Source organism: Zingiber officinale, chromosome 1B (assembly GCF_018446385.1).
Source record: "Zingiber officinale cultivar Zhangliang chromosome 1B, Zo_v1.1, whole genome shotgun sequence".
NCBI lineage: Eukaryota > Viridiplantae > Streptophyta > Magnoliopsida > Zingiberales > Zingiberaceae > Zingiber > Zingiber officinale.
This window is the reverse complement of record NC_055986.1, coordinates 58,201,229-58,223,690: the sequence shown is the minus strand read 5'-3', so window position 1 is coordinate 58,223,690 and position 22,462 is coordinate 58,201,229. Positions and strand designations below refer to the sequence as shown.

The window sequence follows — 22,462 nt, the reverse complement described above, 5'->3', positions numbered from 1 at the left end:
CCAAAAACTTGAGCCTTTTTTTTCTTATACTTCACTAGAATTGATTGTCTTTTCAAATCACTCATATTTGTTGAAGCATTATCATTGTCAACTGATTCTAAAATAGAAGAAACTATTGAAGTAATAGCATTGAGACTCCATTTTTTATTATAATTCTTGTACAAAGCAAATAAAGTGTCCTTTATTATCTTTCATACTCTTGCACTCTTCTCATCTCCATATAATTCAATCAACATAAATTCTATGAAATATAATTTATGTCTTGGATCAAGCACCACCGCAATATAAAGCAATTTATTCATTTTCTTGGGATCTCCCCAATACTTGTCAAAAAAAATTTCATTCTAATTCCAATCGAATACACATCAAGATCATCACTTTCTTTCCACTCCTTCGAGATGGTATGGATATAACTATCTCATGTGCAAAAGTATTGGATGTGGTATACAAAGATCATGATACTTTTATTGTTAGCTAATAAAAAACTTGCAGTAGAGACGCAAAAAGTCTAACATTATTCCAATTTACACTTGTAGGCTTCCCATCAAAAGTCTTCAATTCTCTTTAAGATTTACCATCTGATTCAAGTATCATCTCTTCATTATCATTCAAAATAACATGTCATTCTATATATTAAAGATCTAATTTGAAATATTGATCTTGTTCATCAAACCTATCGAAAGCTCTTTCGAATTTTTGATTTGTATTCAACATCAAGAAAGTTGAGTTTCATCTGGTTGGTACATCTAAACATAATGAGTTCTTGCTTTCAATTTTTTCAATCTCTACACATTCTTTCAACTTTCTTAATCTAGAGGGGGATTGTGTAACATATTTGATTTCATTCCTTATCTTCATCAAAAATAAATTTATATCTTTTGAGTTATCAGCAACAATCAAATTGACTATATGAGCTACACATCTCATATGAACATATTCTCCATTCAAAATAATGGAATCCCAATTAATCATCTTTTTTCTAAAACTATTGATAGTAACATCATTTAAACTTGCATTATTAATTATAATAGTAAAACTTTTGCTAATTCCTCAACTCCTCAAGCAATTTCCAATGTCTTAACTAATAGCATCACCTTTATAACTTGCAATTGGACAAAAATTGATAATTCTTTTCTGTAAAATCCAATTTGTATTAATAAAATGAGTTGTTAGACACGTATAGTTGATTTTCTGAATCGATATCCATGTATTAGTGGTCAAAAAAAATTCTTTGTGCTAAATCATGCAATAATTTTTTCAATTTTTCCCTTTCAATTGTATATAATTCAACACAATCATGTGCAACTATCCATCTTGTAGGAATTTGAAACTTTGGACATATCATAGCCATAAATGTTTTAAATCCTTCTCTTTCTACAAATTTGAAAGGGAAGTTAATCCATTATGATTATTCTATCTAATATTTTTCTAGATGCATCTTGATCAAATTTTCAATAAGTTAAACACACCTCACCCTTTTTTGAACATTGAATTTAACTGTGCTCGAGTTGTTTCAACAACATGAGGGTGTTTTTTACATGAGGTAATATGAGATTTCAAGCTTGTTATCCCATTTCTATATGGATCACAAATGTTTTTTATAACAATATTTTCATTTTCCTTTCATATATGAAACATCATTGGTAAACTTTATGAAACGATCTCATATTTCACTTCTTAGTTTCATTATTTTTCTCTTGGTTACCTTTCTTTTAGAATCTAAAATAGTTTTTGTTCTCACTGAAGGACCAATTTCATATTCTAGTATTGAACATATATTATTAACATTCATATTTGATAAATCTCCTTGTAATGATATTAGACAAATATTGATCACAGTCTTCAGAGATCACAAGCATAGCTCAAAATTATAAGGTGTAATAACACTGTTTAAAATATAATTAACTAAAACTAAAAGACAAATATGAAACTCAACTATAAATAAAGCATGATAATACTTATCAAGATATATAGACACTGTTAACTACTTGAGTTCAATAAGAAATTGATATGTCAGTACAAGATCAATACAAAAATTACTAATTAAAGTTGCCCAGATGTGGTTAGGAATGAAAAAGAAAAGGAAGAATTAAAATTAATAATTTGTGTATTATGAAAAACAAGAAGAAAAAACAAGAAGACAAAATTCATACACAGAAACGAAAGCCCTTAAAATGTAGTAACTATCCAATCAATAGAACAAAAACTAAGTGTGACTTAATGAATTTTCTATAAATACCCTCCAATTTATCCACACAGGCGGTCCTAGCGTGAGGACAAGGGGACTCCCATCTGGAGCAATGAGTACTTGAGCCAGCGGTGAGAGCGACGAGAGGAGGGAGGAGGGAGGGCTAAGCAAGGAGGATGGATGGAGATGCTGAGTCGCAGCCTCGCAGTAGTCTAGTAGGTGCTTGGCGACGAGAGGATTGATGGAGAGATGCGAAGACACAATGAAAGAAGAGAGGGTTGAGCAAGATGGACTGGCGGAGTCGTGGCCCATAGGTGTCAGCGGCGAGAGTCAAAGCAGACCGGATCTTCTGGTCCGCAATTTGCGGACTATGAGATGGTCCATTATATGAGGATCGTTGATTTGGATGGAGCTCACCTTTAAGTTAATAGGGTCCATCCAAATCAAGGGTCTACAATAATGGACCATCCCCTGGTCCACAAATTGTGGACTAGAGGATCTATCCTCGAGTCAAAGGGGATTGAGTGATGGGCTGAGAAGGGGAGACATGAGCGGCAAGCAAATGAGGAGATTTAGGGATTTAGGGTTGAAAACTATAAAACCTTAGCCACGCAGCCCACATTGACATCAACATTACTCAGTTTTTAAATCTAATTTAGGTTAAATTTTGGTTTAACCAAATAGATAACTTTAAAATTGAATCCAAATTAAAATAAGTGAAATATCTGATTTATTTAACTGAATTGAATTTAAATATCTGATGGAGGGGGAACATGAAAATGATATTTGAAGTTTTGAACTGTGTGGCAAGCTAAAAACGCAGGGAGATACACTTCCATGTCCATCGCATGTCGTCCCAGCTCCACCAACCTCTCGCTCGGATTGATCTTTCCCTCACTCTCCCTCTATTTCCATACCTTTCCTTTGGATCCCCACCCCTGTCCATCTCCATCACAAGCAGGACCTCAATGGAATCACCTGCTTTCCTCCCTTGAGTGCGGACGCCTCTTGGAATCCCTCACCAACTCTAAGTCCTTGCGCCATGGCCTGCAGATCCACGGCCACATGGTCGCCTCCGGCGTCCTCGTCCACAATACCTACCTCCGCACCAAGCTCTGTGCTATGTACGCCGCCTGCGGCAGGGTCCGCCAAGCCCGCGCCATCTTCGACGCCATCGCCCACCGGAGCACCTTCCTCTGGAACGTCATGATCCGGGGCTACGCCTTCTACGGTCAGCCTCTTCGAGCTCTCCTCTTGTACCGCCAGATGCTGGGCTTTGGTCACCGTGCTGACAAGTACACCTACCCGTTCGTTCTCATGGCGTGTGGCGATCCTGACCTCATCAAAGTTGGAAAAGGGATACATTCTCAGATAGCTATTTCCGGGTATGCGGACGACGTCTTTGTGGCCAATTCGCTTCTGTCCATGTACTCCAAATGTGGGCGTATGAAATGCGCCCAGAAGGTCTTCGACCGAATGCCGGTTAAAGATCTAACTACTTCGAATACAATGATTTCGGGTTATGCGAGAAATAATGATCCATTGAGCTCTCTCATGCTCTTTTCTGATACTTTAGCCAACAAAGGCCAATGGGATGAGGCATCTCTTCTGGGAGTACTGCCTGCCTGCGCAAATTTGATGGCATTAAAGCAGGGAAGGGAGATCCATGCACACATGCTCCGTAGTGGCTTGCGATTAGATGGATTTTTGTGTAATGCTCTCATCGACTTGTATTCTAAGTCCAAGTTCTTGATAGGTGCACGTAGGTTGTTTGATGCGATGAGCAGTAGAGATGCGATCTCATGGAACTCCATTATTTCTGGTTGTGCCCGTCATGGAAATGCTGCTGAAGGCTTGGCTCTTTTTTGCCAGATGAACATGGAGGGCGTACCTCCTGACACAATAACACTTTTAGTGGTGCTCGGCGCATGCAGTCGGATGCTAGCCTTAACATTTGGAATGAGCCTTCATGCTCATATCATTCGAAGGGGACATAGAAACATGGTTTACGTTGGAACTGCACTCGTAAACTTATATGCCAAGTGTGGAAGTCTTGAGTCATCCCGTCAAGTATTTGATGAAATGCCAGTGAAAAATCTTGTTTCCTGGAGCGCAATGATTTCAGGGTATGGACTTCACGGAAGGGGGAAGGAGGCAGTTGCTTGCTTTAATGAGATGAAGGAACATGGCATTAGACCCGATGAGGTTTCATTCACTTCAATTCTATCAGCCTGCAGTCACACAGGACTAGTTAATGAGGGTAAGGAGATCTTCTACGAGATGTCAAAGGTGTACTTCTTGAAACCTAAGGCTTACCACTATTCTTGCATCGTTGATATTCTTGGAAGGGCTGGAGATTTGGAGGATGCGTATAGCTTCATCATAGACACTGACTTGGATGCAATGCTGAATGCTGATGTATGGGAAGCACTGCTCTCTGCCTGCAAGATTCATCATAATGTTGAGCTTGCTGAGATTGCAGCTCAAAACATAATCAGCCTGAAACCCAAGCACATTGGTCCTTATGTTAACATCTCCAACATGTATGCCATGGAGAAAAGGTGGACTGACGTTGAAAAGGTTAGAGCTTTGGCAGAATTGAATGGACTCAAGAAACAACCAGGTTACAGTTTTCTTGACTCAGACATTGGAGTTATTGGCTTATAAAACCACGATGCCATACAAGCATAATATGCGTTTTAAGAAAGTGGGGAAACATAATCTACACTGTGCTGGGTTTTCCCGCCCTTGATTTTTTTGCCACAAGGAAAACAGAAATCAATGGACTAATACAGACTCACTGTGGCTTGGTTGTCTCTTGATGTCGTCAAATTCTTTATCCTTGAGGATTCTCTCATAATGGACTCTTTTTGAAATACCACAATTTTATGTTATTTTCTAATGAAATTTAACTTTCTCGAATATGCTTTGGTCCATAATGAGTTGTTTTGATATTTCATTTTGGGGAAATGTACACAATACTATATTCTTTGATTGAATATGCTTCAGTCCGTAATGAGTCATATTGATTTGCTGCTTCCATTTTGGTGGGCATGCACTGGATGTTGTGTCATCCTAAACAGGTATATTAATAAAATTGCATATGAGAAATGTAAAAGAAGGAACCCAAACATGCCTTTATGATTGTGAATATGAAGCTTTTGTTAAACATTTGAATAAGCTTCAAACCAAATCAGTGTTTTTGGGATAAACAATGAAAGCCAAGGGCTATTACTTTTCTAATGTACCACCACAAGAGTAGTATTGGTGCAATCATGCACCATAATTTGATGTTTGAGTAAAGGTTAAATTTTGGATAATATTATGAATACTAATATAGTATGCCAAATGTGCAGTGCAAGTTATGATATTTAACATTGACATTAATATTACAGGTGCAATACTAAAAATTTAGCAAGTTGAGAATTTTGATAGATTAAGAACTAGATATTTGGCAAGAAGAATTTCAAGTAGATCAAGGATAAGATATTTGACAATTGAAGTCTTTGCAGGCCACGAAGAACTAAATGCTTAATAAATGATAAAATCTTATTTTAAAAAATATGGTCTCTTATCACAGAAGACTCAGAAGCAAGACTTCTTTACTCATAAAGTTTAGATATGAAACCTCTACATGAAGTTAAGAGTCGAATGTAGTTGTAGTTGTATGAAGGGTTACTAAGTGAAACTAGACTTGACTCAACCTTAGAAACTAGTTTGAGTTAACTATTCATTTGAGTGAGAAGTGTTGTTTCAATTGACTGAAACATGTACAGATTAGTAAATTAATAAATTTATTTTGGAAGAACACAAAATGTTTATGTGAGTTTCTATTCCAGGGCTCAATTGATTGACTTGTTGATTGTTGTATTATCAATTACGTGATGGTCAAGATGAGTTGATTATAGAACCAATAAAACTTGGCAGGGAGTTGTTGAACAAAAATAGTGAATACTGATGTGGTCAGAATCTCCTGCTTAGATCCGTGGCTTCCTAACATATCGCACTACTTGAGTTGAAGATTCTTGCTGGCAAAGCTTCTTTTGCTATGCGCCGAGACTGGCCTATCAAAGCAATTCACCTCAGATAAGTAAACTTATGATCTGAGATATTAACACACATCAACAGGAGCCGGTAGCGCTAGCTTTACCCCTCCGATTCTTAAGTCAGGACAAGGCTCAAAACAAAGCTTGCCTTCTCCGAGAAGGGTTTGATCTAGCAAAGAAAGGATCTTCTACTGGGAAGAGCATTTGTAAGTTGCCATAATAGTCACTGAGGAAGGGATTTTTGTAGTGGAAAGGGGAAGAAGAACAATATCTGGGAAGTCAACCACCACATTGACTACAGACAATACTCACAGAAATTGAGAGAGAACTTAGGAAAAAGAGAGAGTGAGAGTATGTCCCCTCTTTAGCCAACACCCGCTAGGTAATATAAAAGTTTCCATGTTAGCCACACCCTAGCTATCATCCATCTCCTTGTACATCGTCCTTGAGGTGAGGAGTGGGCTGAACCTGTTCTATCATGTGTCAAGTAAAGGAGTTGTTGTCGCTGCCATGTTAATGTGTGTAGATTATTTATATTTCTAAGCATTGATTGTTGTACATTTACCTGTATTTTATGTGCATGATTTACATTATCGTACCTTATTTTTATGTGATTTCATTATTTTTCTCTTTTAGTTTAGAGAACTGCTCTTTGCTTATGTTTTTGATAGGCATGAATTTGGAGTTAAAATCGAGCATAAATCCCTTGGAACGTGAAGTTGGTGTGATCCAGTTGTGTCCCATGACATAAGCATGCTCCTATAGCCAAGAAAGATGAAGAATGAAGTGAAAAAACACTCAACAAGGGCTAGCCATGTCTCATCATCAAGCCTCATTATCGAGCCAAACACACAAATCATACATGAAGAAAAACATTCAAAAGACTTTCAAAATGAAGTTTTAATCAAGGAATACACTTCGGTCATGTTCGATGACACGAGAGTATTCGTATGAAAGAAATCGGGCACGAAATAGTACTAAAATGGAGTCAACAACTTCTATCACAACTTGGTTATGTCAATGGGCACGACCGTGTCAATTTTGATCATTTTCTAGTGTTAACCATGACCAGCCACGGTCGAGTCGGCGGCCACGGCCGTGTCGACATCTTAAACTGCACTACAAATTAAATTTTAAAAAGCCATAACTTTTATCTTAGTTTGAGTCACAGTTTATGCGACCTATCTACGCCCCCTTCCATGGTAGAGGGTGTTTTCCTCTAACAGAAATCCTAGAGAAACCATCTTCATCCATCTCGACGATCGTCTACTTCCAAAGTAACGATTTTATCAGAAAATATCGACAACAAATTGATAAGCATTCTCTTCTCTCTATCTTGTGTATTAAGTTGTAGATTGCTATCTTCTTTATCTCTTAGTTGTATTTTCTTCTACATGGAGTAGATCTCTAGACTCTAAGATTAGAGATTCCTTTTGAGTTGTAAACACTATTTTGTTGAATCTATTGAGTTTGCATGTTTCTTATTCAATGACATGTGTATTTGTAGTTCAGACCTACTATGTACACATGATCTTGATGCCAAAAGTATAAGATTTATATCCCATGAGGTGTGGGAATGAATCAAAAGGAGAACCCAATCCTCCGACCTATAGAAACTCAAGACGTGGAGAGTCTCCTACTAAAGTAAATCAGTATGCCATGAGAAAAAATAAGTTATCATAGGTTTTAATGGATTGGTTCCAATTTCTCGCCACATAATAGCAGAAGATAACTCGGGGGGTTTTGGGATTATGTGATAGAGATCTTTTTAAGAAAGTAATCACTTAGTTCTATCACTCTGAAAGTAGACGAAAAATTAGAATGGATACGCTAGTGTAGTCCCAATTGTTCACATCGGATATCATAGGATAGTTTACCTATATAAATAACCATTGAGAATAGGAAATCAAAATAGATTAGGTGTTTACAAACATTGTAATGAAATCAAAATTTTTGAATCATCTCCTAATCCAACATCTCCCATAGACTGTTTGCATTCCCTTGACCTTCTCTACACTCAACCCTCTCTTAAACTTTTCTCTCTGGCTCTCTCAACTCTCTCTTCCTCCTTCAATCTCTCAAGCCCACACACAAACACGTATCTTCTAGATAACTTATTTTGCGAACACAGCTAGTGCTTAATTAATAGTTCTTATAGATCAATATTTTATTACATAACGACATAACCATACACTTGCAGTTAAACCATCAAGTTTTTGACGTCATTGCTAGGGTCTATTTTCGATTAACATTAGTTAACTAGCGATTTAGTTAATAATCCTAAAAATTTTGCATTTTTATTTTTTTTTCTTAAATTTTATATTTTCTTTCTTATTTTCAATTCTACATTTCTTTTCTTGCTATTTAAATTCTATATTTTTGTTTTTCTAATAATTCTATTTTGTAGGTGATTGCGATTATTTCTAAAAATCTACTATTTTTTTTGACAAGATATAATGAGCATTGATATGGCAAATAGGTCTTTGAGAGAATTTTTCACACCCATAACTAGAAGAAGAAGATCTCATAATGTGCTACCTCAAATCAATGCCGACAACTTCCAACTAGACTTGACATTAATTTCCATGTTACAAGATCACCAATTTGGAGGAGCAGATTCAGAAAACCTGTATTGACACCTTGAGGTATTTTATGAATATTGTAATATGGTTCATTGTGAAGGAGTGTCGACAAATGCAATTCAGTTGTTGGCATTTTATTTCAGTCTCAATGATAAAACAAGGTCTTGGTTGTATTCTCTCCTCAACAAAGGATCATAAGATGAGAACAACTAGAGCAATGATTTTTAAATTACTTTTTTCCTCCAAGTAGGATGAGATATTTAAGATATAAAATCACAAGCTTTGCTAAGGTAAATGGAGAATCACTATATGAGGCATGAGATAGATTTAAGGGTTCATTACGACAATGTCCTCATCATGGTTTGGAGAAGTAGATGATTGTGCATATATTATATGGAAATTTCTTTCTCAAATAAGTCATTTTCAGATTTAGCTACAAGAGGTTCTTTGATGAATAAAAGTTTGGACGAAGCGTATGACTTAATTGATCAAGTGACACTAAACCTACATGGATGGTCAAATGAAAATTTGATGACATCTTCCCCAAGAATTTCTAAAGTTCGACCCATAAATGCAAATGTGAATGTCAAACAAGAATTGTTGAAACTGCTCAAGATTTATGAAAACCTAGTGGAGACTATTATCAAGCCATAGAATCAAAGATTTAAGCCGCTAGATGATAAGATAGAGGGTTTGGCCTTACAAGATATTGAATCTCTAAAACAAATTTCAATTGAGTCATCCTTCCCAACCAAAATAAATGCTATTGAGTTGAGGAGTGGGAGAAATCTAAAAGAAGTGCAAGAGAAAGGTGGTAACACTAATGAAGGAATGGACATTGAGAAATTTGATTTTCTAAAAAAATTGATCACTATCACTTCGGCAAGAGTGTATATCATTCCCTCAAAGGTTGGTAAAACCAAAGATAAATGAATAATTTGGACCTTTGCCACTTACACTAGAGAAATCCAAAGAAAAGAGAGATGAATTCATGTTAATGCCTCATTAAGAACCTATGTACCATCAATTCTTTTTTCCAAAAAGGCCAATGAAAGCAAAGAATGATGAAGAATTTAGCAAATTCTGTGATGATAATTTTGGGGTAAAAAATTATCCGGCCCTACTAGATTAGATAATGCAATATTAGGACCCTACATCTGACCCGATATCCAGTGGTTTTTATGTATCAGATATCCGACGGGTTACTAGTTATTTGGATATCCAACCCTATATCTAATAAAATATAAAATATAAATATAAATATAAATATAAATATAATAAAAAAATAACATGTTTTAAAATAATAATAGACATTACTCATTACACGTGTAGCAGCTAATCGGCATTAGCTGATACAACATGTAGCAGCTTATCGACAGTAGCTGCTACAAGTAGGGGTGATCGTAGATCGGATTAGTTTGATTATTAGGATAAAAAATTATCCGGCCCTACTAGATCAGATAATGTAATATCATGACCCTACATCCAACCCTATTGTTGGAGTGTATACTGAAAGCCTAAGCTTTTGTAAACATTTATTTTGAATAAAGAATCACATTTGGTCAAATTGTCTACATTTAGTTGTAGTTGTTCAATTAATTTATATTATAGATAACATAGTATGTGGTGCCACATACAGAAGATGATGTCATCAATACCTTATAAATTATAAACAGTAGCTCACGATCAAAATGGAAATGAACAAACCATTGGAAGGTCGTAGTGTAATTAGAAATTAGTTTATCTTGACCATATAATTACACTAGTACACTTAGAGTGTATTGAGTAGGACCATTTGAGGTCGTTTCTTTTATACTGACTTTGTAAAGGAACAAATACCTCAGTTATTATGGAAGTGTGTGCTCTTAATCCTAATGTAATAACAAGCACATATATTTGATATTTATTTCTTTAATTTATCAATGGGTGAGATTTAGTTCGATGAATCAATAAGCCCAATAAGTTGGGAAATGATATCACTTATAGTGTGTGTTGTTGATTATAGAAGGAAACTGTGTCCTAGTAATCTAGGTTGATAATGCCCCCAAGATGAGCTCATAAAGATTGTCATGTTAAACCCTGCAGGTGGACTTAGTCTGACATGACGATAAGGTTGAGTGGTACTATTCTTGGATGAAGATATTAATTAAATGAGTTATTAGTAACTCACTTAATTAGTGGACATTTGACATCTTAAACACAGGGAGACTAACACACTCATAATAAGAAGGAGCCCAAAAATGTAATTTGGGATTGGTGCGGTAGTTCAATAATAGTTCTCTAGTGGAATGAATTATTATTGATAAAATTAAGTTGTGTGTTCGGGGCGAACACGGGATGCTTAATTTTATCGGGAGACCAAAATCAATTCCTCCTCTCAGTCCCTATCGTAGCCTCTTATTTATAGAGTACTATACCCACCTATACCCACCTTCATACCCATGATGTAGGGTCGGCCAAGCTAGCTTGTGGTTCAAGCTAGGGCCAGCCAAGCCTTGGTTCATGGATGGTCGGCCCTAGCTTGAACCCAAGCTTAGGTGGCCGGCCCCATTAAATTAAAAAGAATTTTAATTTTAATTTTTTCTTATGTGAAAGATATAATTTATTGGAGAGATTAAAAATTAAAATATCTCTTTTAAAAGGATCTACAAAAAATTAAAGAAAGAGATTAGATCTCTTTCCTTATTTGTAGATAGGAAAGATATTTTATTTTTTCTCTTTGTAAATTATTCACATGTTGAAAAATTAAAATTATAGAAATTTATTTTTATCAACCATGAAGAGATTTTAAAGGGAAATTTTATTTTTTAAAATTTCCAAAGACAAATAAGGAATTTTTAATTGTTGATTGAAAATTATCTTATTTGCTCTCCATGAGGTGGCCGACCATATACAATTGATTAGGAAATTTTATTTAATTTTTCTTAATTAATTGTTATTAAGGAAAATTAAGGAAATTTTATTGTAATTAAATTTCCTTATTTGCCAAAGCCAAGGAATATAAAAGAAGGGGTTGGGGTGCCTTCATGACACAACTTTTATTATTCTTCTCCCTCTCTTCTTCCTTGGTGTGGCCGGCCCCTTCAAGTTCTCTCTTCCCCTTGTTGTGGCCGAACCTTCTCTTCCTCTAGGAGAATAAGTGGTGGCCGGATTCAAGCTTGGAGAAGAAGGAGAGAAAGCTTTATCCCTTGGAGTATTGGTGGTGTTTTCTCTTCATCCTTGGAGGAGCTATTGACTTGGCCGAACCTTGCAAGGAGGAGAAGAAGGTGCATTGGTGGTTTCTCATCTCGGAAGATCGTTGCCCACACAACGTCCGAGGTTAGAAGAGGAATACGGTAGAAGATCAAGAGGTCTTTCTAAAAGGTATAACTAGTATTTTTTCCTTTCCGCATCATACTAGTTATTTTTGGAAATAATACCAAATACAAGAGGCATACGATTCTAGTATTTCGAATTTGTTTTTGATGTTGTGTTCTTTTATTATTTTCTTTTCCTTGTGATTTGATTGTTCTTTTCGGTTGACCTAAAGTTATTTAAGGAAATTAAATATTAACTTTCCTTAAAAGGCTTTGTCTAGTCGGTGGTGGTTGTTCCCATATCCAAGAAGGACATGTGCCTCGCCACGTCAGTACTGGGAGCCAATTTTGGAAACTAATATTTAATGAAATTAATAACCTAGGTGATTTAGATCGAACGTGTTAAGTTCCGCAGGAGATCCGAGTCTAAACCTAAAAGAACAAATAGATTAAACTTTGGATCAAACGTGTTAAGTTCCGCAGGCGATCTAAGTTTAATTTAAAAGAACACATGGTAGCTAGGAAAAGGTTCAGACCTTTGTACAAAATTTTTGTACAGTGGAACCATTAGGTTTTCCGAGTAGCAACCAACAATTAGTATCAGAGCTAGGGTTTTGCCTCTGTGTATTTGGTATTAGTTTAATTATGCACATGTCATACATAATTTAGGAAGGTTAATAGTAGGATGTGCTAACTTTGTGGATGCAGGATCCAACTATTATGACTTTTAGTTATTATGTGTGTGATTGGACCCTTGGACATGTCAAGGGCATTTATATGTGTGTGCATGATTGTATTATAAAATACAGCAGAAGCTGTATTTAGTTTTTATTAGAATTTTATTTTTGATCTAGTTACATGTACATTCCTTTTATGGAATATAGGATCGATGGATGTAAATTTTTATTTTATGTTCGATCTAGTTTACATGTACATTCCTTCGAGGAATATAGGATCGAAAAATGTAAAATTCTATTTATGTCACAGATCGAATCTTGCAAGGCGTGGAACCTTTTTTGAGGACCAGAGGCGCAGCGGAACAAGGAGCAAGATGGATGCGATAGCAAGACCCGGTGGCAGTGGCCAAAGATGGCAGCAGCTAGGGTTGGCGACACACGGAGGAAAACAATAGATAAAAGTCATAATAGTTGAAAAATAGTTTTTCATTTATTGCTTTTATATTGTGCTGTGTGTGCATGTTAGTATACATGTCCAGTAGGCTAGCATAGTTAAAATTCCTCATTTATAAATAACTAAGTGGGAGAGGAATTTTAAATAAATTCCACGATCTCCATTACTGGTTTGTAAGTGATGCAAACAAACTTGCGCGTTGGCTCTGAGTGCCTTCCTCCATATCAGATGAGCTTGTTTGTGGATCACTAGAACAAACTTTCATTTAGGATGACTATAGGAAATTAATTAAGAGCGTGTGATCTTCCCCATCGGAAGGGGCACAATCTTATTAATGGACTTAGTGTCAAGTAATGGTATACACTTAGGCATATCTAATAGTATCCTCCCCATCGGAGTCACTGCTATTATTTGTGTGACCAAAGGATGCCAACTATTAATTTTATTTGTCAAAAAGTTAGGTTGACAAGATAATAAAATTAATGGGTTAAAACCCTCCTTTTACAAATGTTGAATTTGTATACGTCCACACTATCGTGGCATACAATATTCGCGGTGTTTTGAGGTGTTGGTTAATTTAAAATAGTATTGTTTGAGGAATCAATATTATTCTAAATTTAGAGTTCTGACCAAAAGTTATTTATGATTCTTAGGATGACTTTCAACCCACTGTCCATCATACTACAACAGAATAGACTTACTGGTCCTAACTACATAGATTAGAAAAGGAACCTGGACATTGTTCTTACTGCTGAAAGCTATAAGTTTGTACTGACTGAGCCTTGTCCTGATGCACTCACTAGTGAATCTACCCAAGAGGAGATTGAGTATCATAGGAAATGGGTAAAAGCAGATGAGATGGCGTGGTGTTACATTGTGGCTTCAATGTCAAATGTATTGCAACATCAGCATCAAGATTTACCAACAGCCTATGATATTATGAACAATCTCAAGGAACTCTTTGGTCAACAGGATCGGGCTTCTAGGCAAGAAGCCATGAGAAAGATAATGGCAGCCACCATGCAAGAGGGTACTCCTGTGAGGGATCATATCCTAAAGATGATGGCTTATCTGAACGAAATACAGATCCTTGGAGGAGAAATTGATGGGGAAACCCAGATCGATATGATCCTCCAAACACTGCCTAGAAGTTTTGAGCAATTCCGCCTGAATTACAATATGAACAAAAGGGTATATTCATTGGCGGAACTACTGACAGAACTTCAGGCAGCAGAAGGTTTGTTTCGTCACAATTCTCATATTCACTATGCTGAAAATGGTTCTACTTCTAAACCGAAAGGAAAGAAGAAGAAGAAACAAGTTGGTCCAGCAAAGAAAGTGAATAAATCTCAGAGTACAGGATCTAAAGCTGGAATGAAGAAGTCGAAGGGCAAGTGCTTCATCTGCAAGCAGTCAGGGCATTGGAAGGCGGACTGTCCTCGTAGGAATCAAAACAACAAAGGTATATCTCATGCTCTAGTTGTTGAAACATGTTTAGCGGTGTTATCTACTAGCACCTGGTGTGTAGATACGGGAGCCACTGATCATGTCTGTAATTCCTTGCAGGGGTTCCAGGAAACCCGACGACTATCTGAAGGAGAAATTACCGTCTACATGGGCAATGCTACTAAGGTGGCGGCTGTTGCAGTGGGAGACGTCTACTTATCTTTTAATAGAAATAGAAATTTGGTTTTAAGAAATTGTCTTTATGTACCCAGTTTTAGAAAGAATTTAATTTCAGTTTCTAAACTGTTTTTGGATGGATATTCAGTTTTCTTTAGTAACGATGTAGTTATTAAGAGAAATAAAGAGATTATCTGTTCTGGTGCATTAGTTGGCAATTTGTATACTTTAAATCCGATTTCTCCCACAAAGTAAAACATCGAAATTTATAACTCATCTTCTAATTCTAATAAGAGAAAAGAACCTTCGGAAATGAACCAAGCATATCTTTGGCATCTCAGGCTTGGTCATATTAACTTAAGTAGGATTCAGAGGCTTATAGCCGATGGACTTTTGAGTTCATTAGAGTTGGAAAATTTTCCAACTTGTGAATCTTGCTTGGAAGGTAAAATGACCAAAAGGCCTTTCAAGGCCAAGGGGTATAGAGTCAAAGAAGTGTTAGAATTGGTTCATTCTGATTTGTGTGGTCCTATGTCTATCCAGGCAAGATGTGGTTTTGAATATTTTATCTCTTTCATAGATGATTATTCAAGATACGGATACATTTACCTAATGCGCCGCAAGTCCGAGTGCTTTGATAAGTTCAAAGAATACAAGGCTGATGTGGAGAAACGACTAGGTAAAAGTATCAAGACACTACGGTCTGATCGTGGTGACGAATACCTCTTAAGAGAGTTTAGGAATTACTTATCAGAGGCTGGGATTCAATCCCAACTGTCTGCACCTGGTACACCCCAACAGAATGGTGTAGCAAAACGAAGGAATAGGACTCTTATGGAGATGGTTAGATCGATGATGAGTTACTCAGAATTACCAAATTCGTTTTGGGGATACGCTCTGGAAACAGCAGTGTACATTCTGAACTTAGTACCTTCTAAATCAGTTTCTTCTACTCCTACAGAATTGTGGAATGGGCGAAAGCCCAGTCTAAGACATATTCGGATTTGGGGTAGTCCAACACATGTGCTGAAACCAGATGTTGATAAGTTAGAATCTCGTACAGAAGTTCGCGTGTTTGTGGGGTATCCCAAAGGAACGAAAGGTGGTTTATTTTATAGTCCTAAAGACCAGAAGATCATTGTTAGCACCAATGCCCAGTTTTTAGAAGAAGACTATATAATGGATCACAAGCACAGTAGCAAAGTTGTTTTAGAAGAACTTAGAGAGGATACGTCTACTTCGGTACCAACAGTACAAGATGAAATATCACAAGAGACTGCAACACGTGTCACACATGATACACAACCACAGACAGTGCCTCGTCGTAGTGAGAGGGTTGTAAGGCAGCCTGAAAGATTCATGTTTTTGGGAGAGTCTTCGGACTTGATCCCGGGTAAACATGAACCTGATCCCCGAACATATGACGAAGCACTCCAAGATATAGATGCAGCATCTTGGCAAAAGGCAATGAATTCTGAAATAAAGTCTATGTACTCTAATAAGGTCTGGGAGCTTGTAGAACCACCTGATGGTGTAAAAGCCGTTGGATGCAAGTGGATCTACAAAAGGAAATGAGGGACAGACGGGAAGGTAGAAACCTTCAAAGCTAGGCTTGTTGCGAAAGGGTACACTCAGAAAGAGGGAATCGACTATGAGGAAACCTTTTCACCGGTAGCCATGCTTAAGTCTATCCGGATACTCTTATCCATTGCTGCTCATATGGATTATGAGATTTGGCAAATGGATGTCAAGACAGCTTTCCTTAATGGAAGTCTTGAAGAGAACATCCATATGAAGCAACCAGAAGGGTTTATTGAAAAAGGCAAAGAGCATCTAGTGTGCAAGCTCAATCGGTCCATTTATGGACTAAAACAAGCTTCAAGGTCTTGGAACATCCGGTTTAATGAAGTAATCCAGTCATATGGATTTATTCAGTGTCCGGATGAGTCTTGTGTATACAAGAAGTGTAACGGAAACGTGGTGGTATTTCTTGTACTATACGTAGATGATATTTTGTTAATTGGCAACAATGTCAAGGTATTATCGGGCGTAAGGGTATGGTTGTCCAAACAATTTGATATGAAGGACTTAGGAGATTGTGCACACATTCTTGGGATCAAAGTTATAAGGGATCGCAAGAAAAGAATGTTGTGTCTGTCCCAAGCTTCATATATAGATACAATCCTTGCTCGTTTTAGCATGCAGGATTCCAAGAAAGGTTTCTTACCTTTTAGGCATGGAGTAGCTCTATCTAAAGAGATGTCTCCGAAGACATCAAAAGAGATAGAGGATATGAAGGCAGTTCCTTATGCTTCGGCTGTGGGAAGCCTAATGTATGCAATGCTCTGTACGAGACCGGATATCTGATTTGCCGTGGGCATGGTTAGCAGACATCAAAGTAACCCTGGACAAGGACATTGGACTGCTGTAAAGCATATATTGAAGTACCTGAGAAGGACTACAGATTATATGCTAGTTTACCAAGCAGACGATTTGCTCCCTGTGGGTTACACGGATTCAGACTTCCAATCAGATAGGGACAATAGTAAGTCTCCGTCAGGCTATGTGTTTACTCTAGGAGGTGGAGCCATTGTATGGAGGAGTGTTAAGCAGAAATGTGTTTTAGACTCAACCATGGAAGCTGAGTATGTGGCAGCCTCTGAGGTAGCCAAAGAAGTTGTATGTCTCAGGAACTTCCTATGTACGAGACCTGATATCTATTTTGTCGTGGGCATGGTTAGCAGATATCAGAGTAACCCTGGACAAGGACATTGGACTGCGGTAAAGCATATATTAAAGTACCTGAGAAGGACTAGAGATTATATGCTAGTTTACCAAGCAGACGATTTGCTCCCTGTGGGTTACACGGATTCAGATTTCCAATCAGATAGGGACAATAGTAAGTCTACATCAGGCTATGTGTTTACTTTAGGAGGTGGAGCCATTGCATGGAGGAGTGTTAAACAGAAATACGTTTCGGACTCAACCATGGAAGCTGAGTGTGTAGCAGCCTTTGAGGCAGCTAAAGAAGCAGTATGGCTCAGGAACTTTCTAATGGACTTAGAAGTGATTCCTGGTTTGGCCAAAATCATCACAATTTATTGTGATAATAGCGGTGCAGTTGCAAACTCGAAGGACCCACGAGCCCATAAGGCAAGTAAACATATAGAGCGCAAGTACCACCTGATACGAGATATCGTGAAGCGAGGAGAAGTTGTCATCGTCAAGATTGCATCAGCAGATAACCTGCCAGATCCTTTCACTAAGGCCCTTCCAGCTAAAGCTTTCGATCGGCATGTGGAGGGAATGGGAATCAGATGTATGGCAGAAGATATGGCAGCTTAGCCGTTAGTATAAGTGGGAGATTGTTGGAGTGTATACTGAAAGCCTAAGCTTTTGTAAACATTTATTTTGAATAAAGAATCACATTTGGTCAAATTGTCTATATTTAGTTGTAGTTGTTCAATTAATTTATATTGTAAATAACATAGTATGTGGTGCCACATACAGAAGATGATGTTATCAATACCTTATAAATTATAAACAGTAGCTCACGACCAAAATGGAAATGAACAAACCATTGGAAGGTCGTAGTGTAATTAGGAATTAGTTTATCTTGACTATATAATTACACTAGTACACTTAGAGTGTATTGAGTACGACCATTTGAGGTCGTTTCTTTTATACTGACTTTGTAAAAGAATAAATACCTCAGTTATTATGGAAGTGTGTGCTATTAATCCTAATGTAATAACAAGCACATATATTTTATATTTATTTCTTTAATTTATCAAAGGGTAAGATTTAGTTCGATGAATCAATAAGCCCGATAAGTTGGGAAATGATATCACTTATAGTGTGTGTTGTTGATTATAGAAGGAAACTGTGTCCTAGTAATCTAGGTTGATAATGTCCCCAAGATGAGCTCATAAAGATTGTCATGTTAAACCCTGCAGGTGGACTTAGTCCGACATGACGATAAGGTTGAGTGGTACTATTCTTGGATGAAGATATTAATTAAATGAGTTGTCAGTAACTCACTTAATTAGTGGATATTTGACATCTTAAACACAGGGAGACTAACACACTCATAATAAGAAGGAACCCAAAAATGTAATTTGGGATTGGTGCGGTAGTTCAATAATATTTCTCTAGTGAAATGAATTATTATTGATAAAATTAAGTTATGTGTTCGAGGCGAACACGGGATGCTTAATTTTATCAGGAGACCAAAACCAATTCCTCCTCTCGGTCCCTATCGTAGCCTCTTATTTATAGAGTACTATACCCACCTATACCCACCTTCATACCCATGATGTAAGGGTCGGCCAAGCTAGCTTGTGGTTCAAGCTAGGGTCGGCCAAGCCTTGGTTCATGGATGGCCGGCCCTAGCTTGAACCCAAGCTTAGGTGGCCAACCCCATTAAATTAAAAAGAATTTTAATTTTAATTTTTTCTTATGTGTAAAATATAATTTATTGGAGAGATTAAAAATTAAAATATCTCTTTTAAAAGGATCTACTAAAGATTAAAGAAAGATATTAGATCTCTTTCCTTATTTGTAGATAGGAAAGATATTTTATTTTTTCTCTTTGTAAATTATTCACATGTTGAAAAATTAAAATTATAGAAATTTATTTTTATCAACCATGAAGGGATTTTAAAGGGAAATTTTATTTTTTAAAATTTCCAAAGACAAATAAGGAATTTTTAATTGTTGATTGAAAATTATCTTATTTGCTCTCCATGAGGTGGCCGGCCATATACAATTGATTAGGAAATTTTATTTAATTTTTCTTAATTAATTGTTATTAAGGAAAGTTAAGGAAATTTTATTGTAATTAAATTTCCTTATTTGCCAAAGCCAAGGAATATAAAACAAGGGGTTGGGGTGCCTTCATGACACACAACTTTTATTATTCTTCTCCCTCTCTTCTTCCTTGGTGTGGTCGGCCCCTTCAAGTTCTCTCTTACCCTTGTTGTGGCCGAACCTTCTCTTCCTCTAGGAGAATAAGTGGTGGCCGGATTCAAGCTTGGAGAAGAAGGAGAGAAAGCTTTATCCCTTGGAGCATTGGTGGTGTTTTCTCTTCATCCTTGGAGGAGCTATTGACTTGGCCGAACCTTGCAAGGAGGAGAAGAAGGTGCATTGGTGGTTTCTCATCTCGGAAGATCGTTGCCCACACAACGTCCGAGATTAGAAGAGGAATACTGTAGAAGATCAAGAGGTCTTTCTAAAAGGTATAACTAGTATTTTTTCCTTTCCGCATCATACTAGTTATTTTTGGAAATAATACCAAATACAAGAGGCATACGATTCTAGTATTTCGAATTTATTTTCGATGTTGTGTTCTTTTATTTTTTCTTTTCCTTGTGATTTGATTGTTCTTTTCGGTTGACCTAAAGTTATTTAAAGAAATTAAATATTAACTTTCCTTAAAAGGCTTCGTCTAGTCGGTGGTGGTTGTTCCCATATCCAAGAAGGCCATGTGCATCGCCACGTCAATAATGGGAGCCAATTTTGGAAACTAATATTTAATGAAATTAATAACCTAGGTGATTTGGATCGAACGTGTTAAGTTCCGTAGGAGATCCGAGTCTAAACCTAAAAGAACAAATAGATTAAACTTTGGATCTAACGTGTTAAGTTCTGCAGGCGATCCAAGTTTAATTTAAAAGAACACATGGTAGCTAGGAAAATGTTCAGATCTTTGTACAAAATTTTTATATAGTGGAACCATTAGGTTTTTCGAGTAGCAACCAACACCTATATCCGGCGGGATTTTTTTTCAGTTCAGTTTGGGTTGGTATAAGCGGGTTGGTCGGTTTGGGGGTTGACTGCTCACCCCTAGATAATATGGTGGCTTGCAATTTTCTTGATGTATTTATTAAGGGTTTCATTTATTGATGGTGTTATAGATTTTTCTAATAATGATGATTAGTATGAGATTTTTTATGACATTATTGATTCTACTATTGTTGATATTGATGTTGGTATATTTAGTCCAGCCAATGATAATGTTGTGGAAGGAAGTGCAGAGACTTGTATTGTGATAGAGGTATATCAAGAATCATTCTTTTTAGTAGTACAATTGTTGATGCAATCAGCTTCCAGAGTTTTAATGTTTGATAATGTAGCTAAGTCTGGTCGGTTTGGCTAAGGGTTGATCTAACAGGACTTGATGTTTAGAAGAGAGAAGTCTCGTCAGGATTAGATGACTAGTAAGAAAAAATCCTAAATGGAGGTTCGGTAAGGGGAAGTCCTAGTGAGTGAATCTAGGTAATGGAAGCTATAGTGAGTGAAGCTAGGCCCTAGTGAATGAAGATAGGTGGTGGAAGTCCTGGTGAACGAAACTAGGTAGTGGAAGTCTTAGTGAGTAAAGCTAGTCCTAGTGAATCAAGTCAGGCAGTTGAAGTCCCAATGAGTGAAGCTAAGCCCTAGTGAGTAAAGTTAGGTGGTGAAAGTCTAGTTAGTGAAGTTATGCAGTGAAAAATCCTAGGGGAAGGTAATCCTATGTAATGGAAAGTCTTGGAAGAATGAACTTCAAATAGTAAACCTAGTAGGTCAGGTAGATTTATAGGAGTGAAGATTGATTCTAAGAGATTGACTCTTAAGTAGTACACTTGGAGGAGGGACCTCCAAGTAAAAGGTTGTTTTTCAAAGTTTTTAAAATTCTTCGACTGTACAGAGAACTTAAAAAAAAAACAATGAGCACACGTAGATATCTCAGTCGTCAGTCGAAGTCTACCGCGGCCATCGTTGGTTGCTCGCACAAGCGTGGCGCGAAGAAGAAAGGACCCACGGTGTACTCTGCCGCGACGAGCTGCTCCCACACATGGCCTGGCTTCACCCCGCCCTTTCCGCCGCCAAATTCGGTCATGATATCACAGGTTGTGTCCGGCGACGATACCAAGCCCACCGTGCAGTCCTCTGCAGGCCTCATCGCCTTCCCGCCGGCCGACACGCTCACTGGCAGGTGGAACTCTCCCTTGCTGTCGGTCGTGGCGCTCACGTGGTAGACCGTTTGTTGGCGCGAGTCGAGGCATGTCACCGCCACCTTCGCACCTGGAATAAAACAACAATTAAGTTTCAATGAAAGATTAATATAATTAACCGCCAATCGTATGAGAATTACGTACCTTTCATGGGTTTCCCATGAATCCATTCCTTCCAGATTGCGCTGGAGCATTCCTGACAAAGGACCTGGCCACGAATGTACATCACCTTAACTTCCTCCAACTGCCGTGCACCATCCGAGCGTTCCACAGTGGAAATGGCTACCACAGAAACCATCGCTACAATAGTCCATTCCCATCCCATCTTCAATTGCATGGATAACTTTGACGTGAATTGGTGATCAATTGTTGCAAAAGCCCCCTACATAGACTAACGATTTATAGGGAGACGGAATTAATGTCTGGATTCGTTGAACGCGCGATCAAAGAAAACGAAACGTGAAGTCCATCACCTAAGACGTGAAGGGCAGTACTATTCCCTCCTACCAACATCATGTCAGGAGCGTACCTCTTAATAACAGCGAAAAAAACACTGTCAATAACAACTAATTTGAATTAATAAATTATATAAATAATATTAAAT

The 22,462-nt window shown here is 37.3% G+C and overlaps 2 protein-coding genes and 1 non-coding gene across 4 annotated transcripts; 1 reads left to right on the top strand and 2 right to left on the bottom strand.

Moving 5' to 3' along the window:
* The first annotated feature begins 2,975 nt into the window (after window positions 1-2,975).
* LOC121967338 (pentatricopeptide repeat-containing protein At3g12770-like) lies at window positions 2,976-5,110 on the top strand. 2 transcript variants are annotated; one of them, XM_042517503.1, is made up of 2 exons: window positions 2,976-4,448; window positions 4,537-4,708. In XM_042517503.1, the coding sequence occupies exons 1-2, from the start codon at window positions 3,026-3,028 to the stop codon at window positions 4,572-4,574; spliced, it is 1,461 nt and encodes a 486-aa protein (XP_042373437.1). In that variant the 5' UTR covers window positions 2,976-3,025; the 3' UTR covers window positions 4,575-4,708. The 2 variants fall into 2 exon arrangements, with proteins under 2 accessions (XP_042373437.1, XP_042373430.1); XM_042517496.1 differs by having other exon boundaries at window positions 2,976-5,110.
* Window positions 5,111-9,072: 3,962 nt separating this feature from the next.
* LOC121993535 lies at window positions 9,073-9,180 on the bottom strand. The gene has a single exon (XR_006115337.1). It is a non-coding gene; the product is annotated as a small nucleolar RNA R71 (small nucleolar RNA).
* A 12,416-nt stretch (window positions 9,181-21,596) lies between these two features.
* On the bottom strand, window positions 21,597-22,156 carry LOC122038550 (non-classical arabinogalactan protein 31-like). The gene is made up of 2 exons (XM_042598348.1): window positions 22,003-22,156; window positions 21,597-21,928 (listed from the first exon to the last, which is right to left on the bottom strand). The coding sequence occupies exons 1-2, from the start codon at window positions 22,154-22,156 to the stop codon at window positions 21,597-21,599; spliced, it is 486 nt and encodes a 161-aa protein (XP_042454282.1).
* Between the last annotated feature and the right edge of the window lie 306 nt (window positions 22,157-22,462).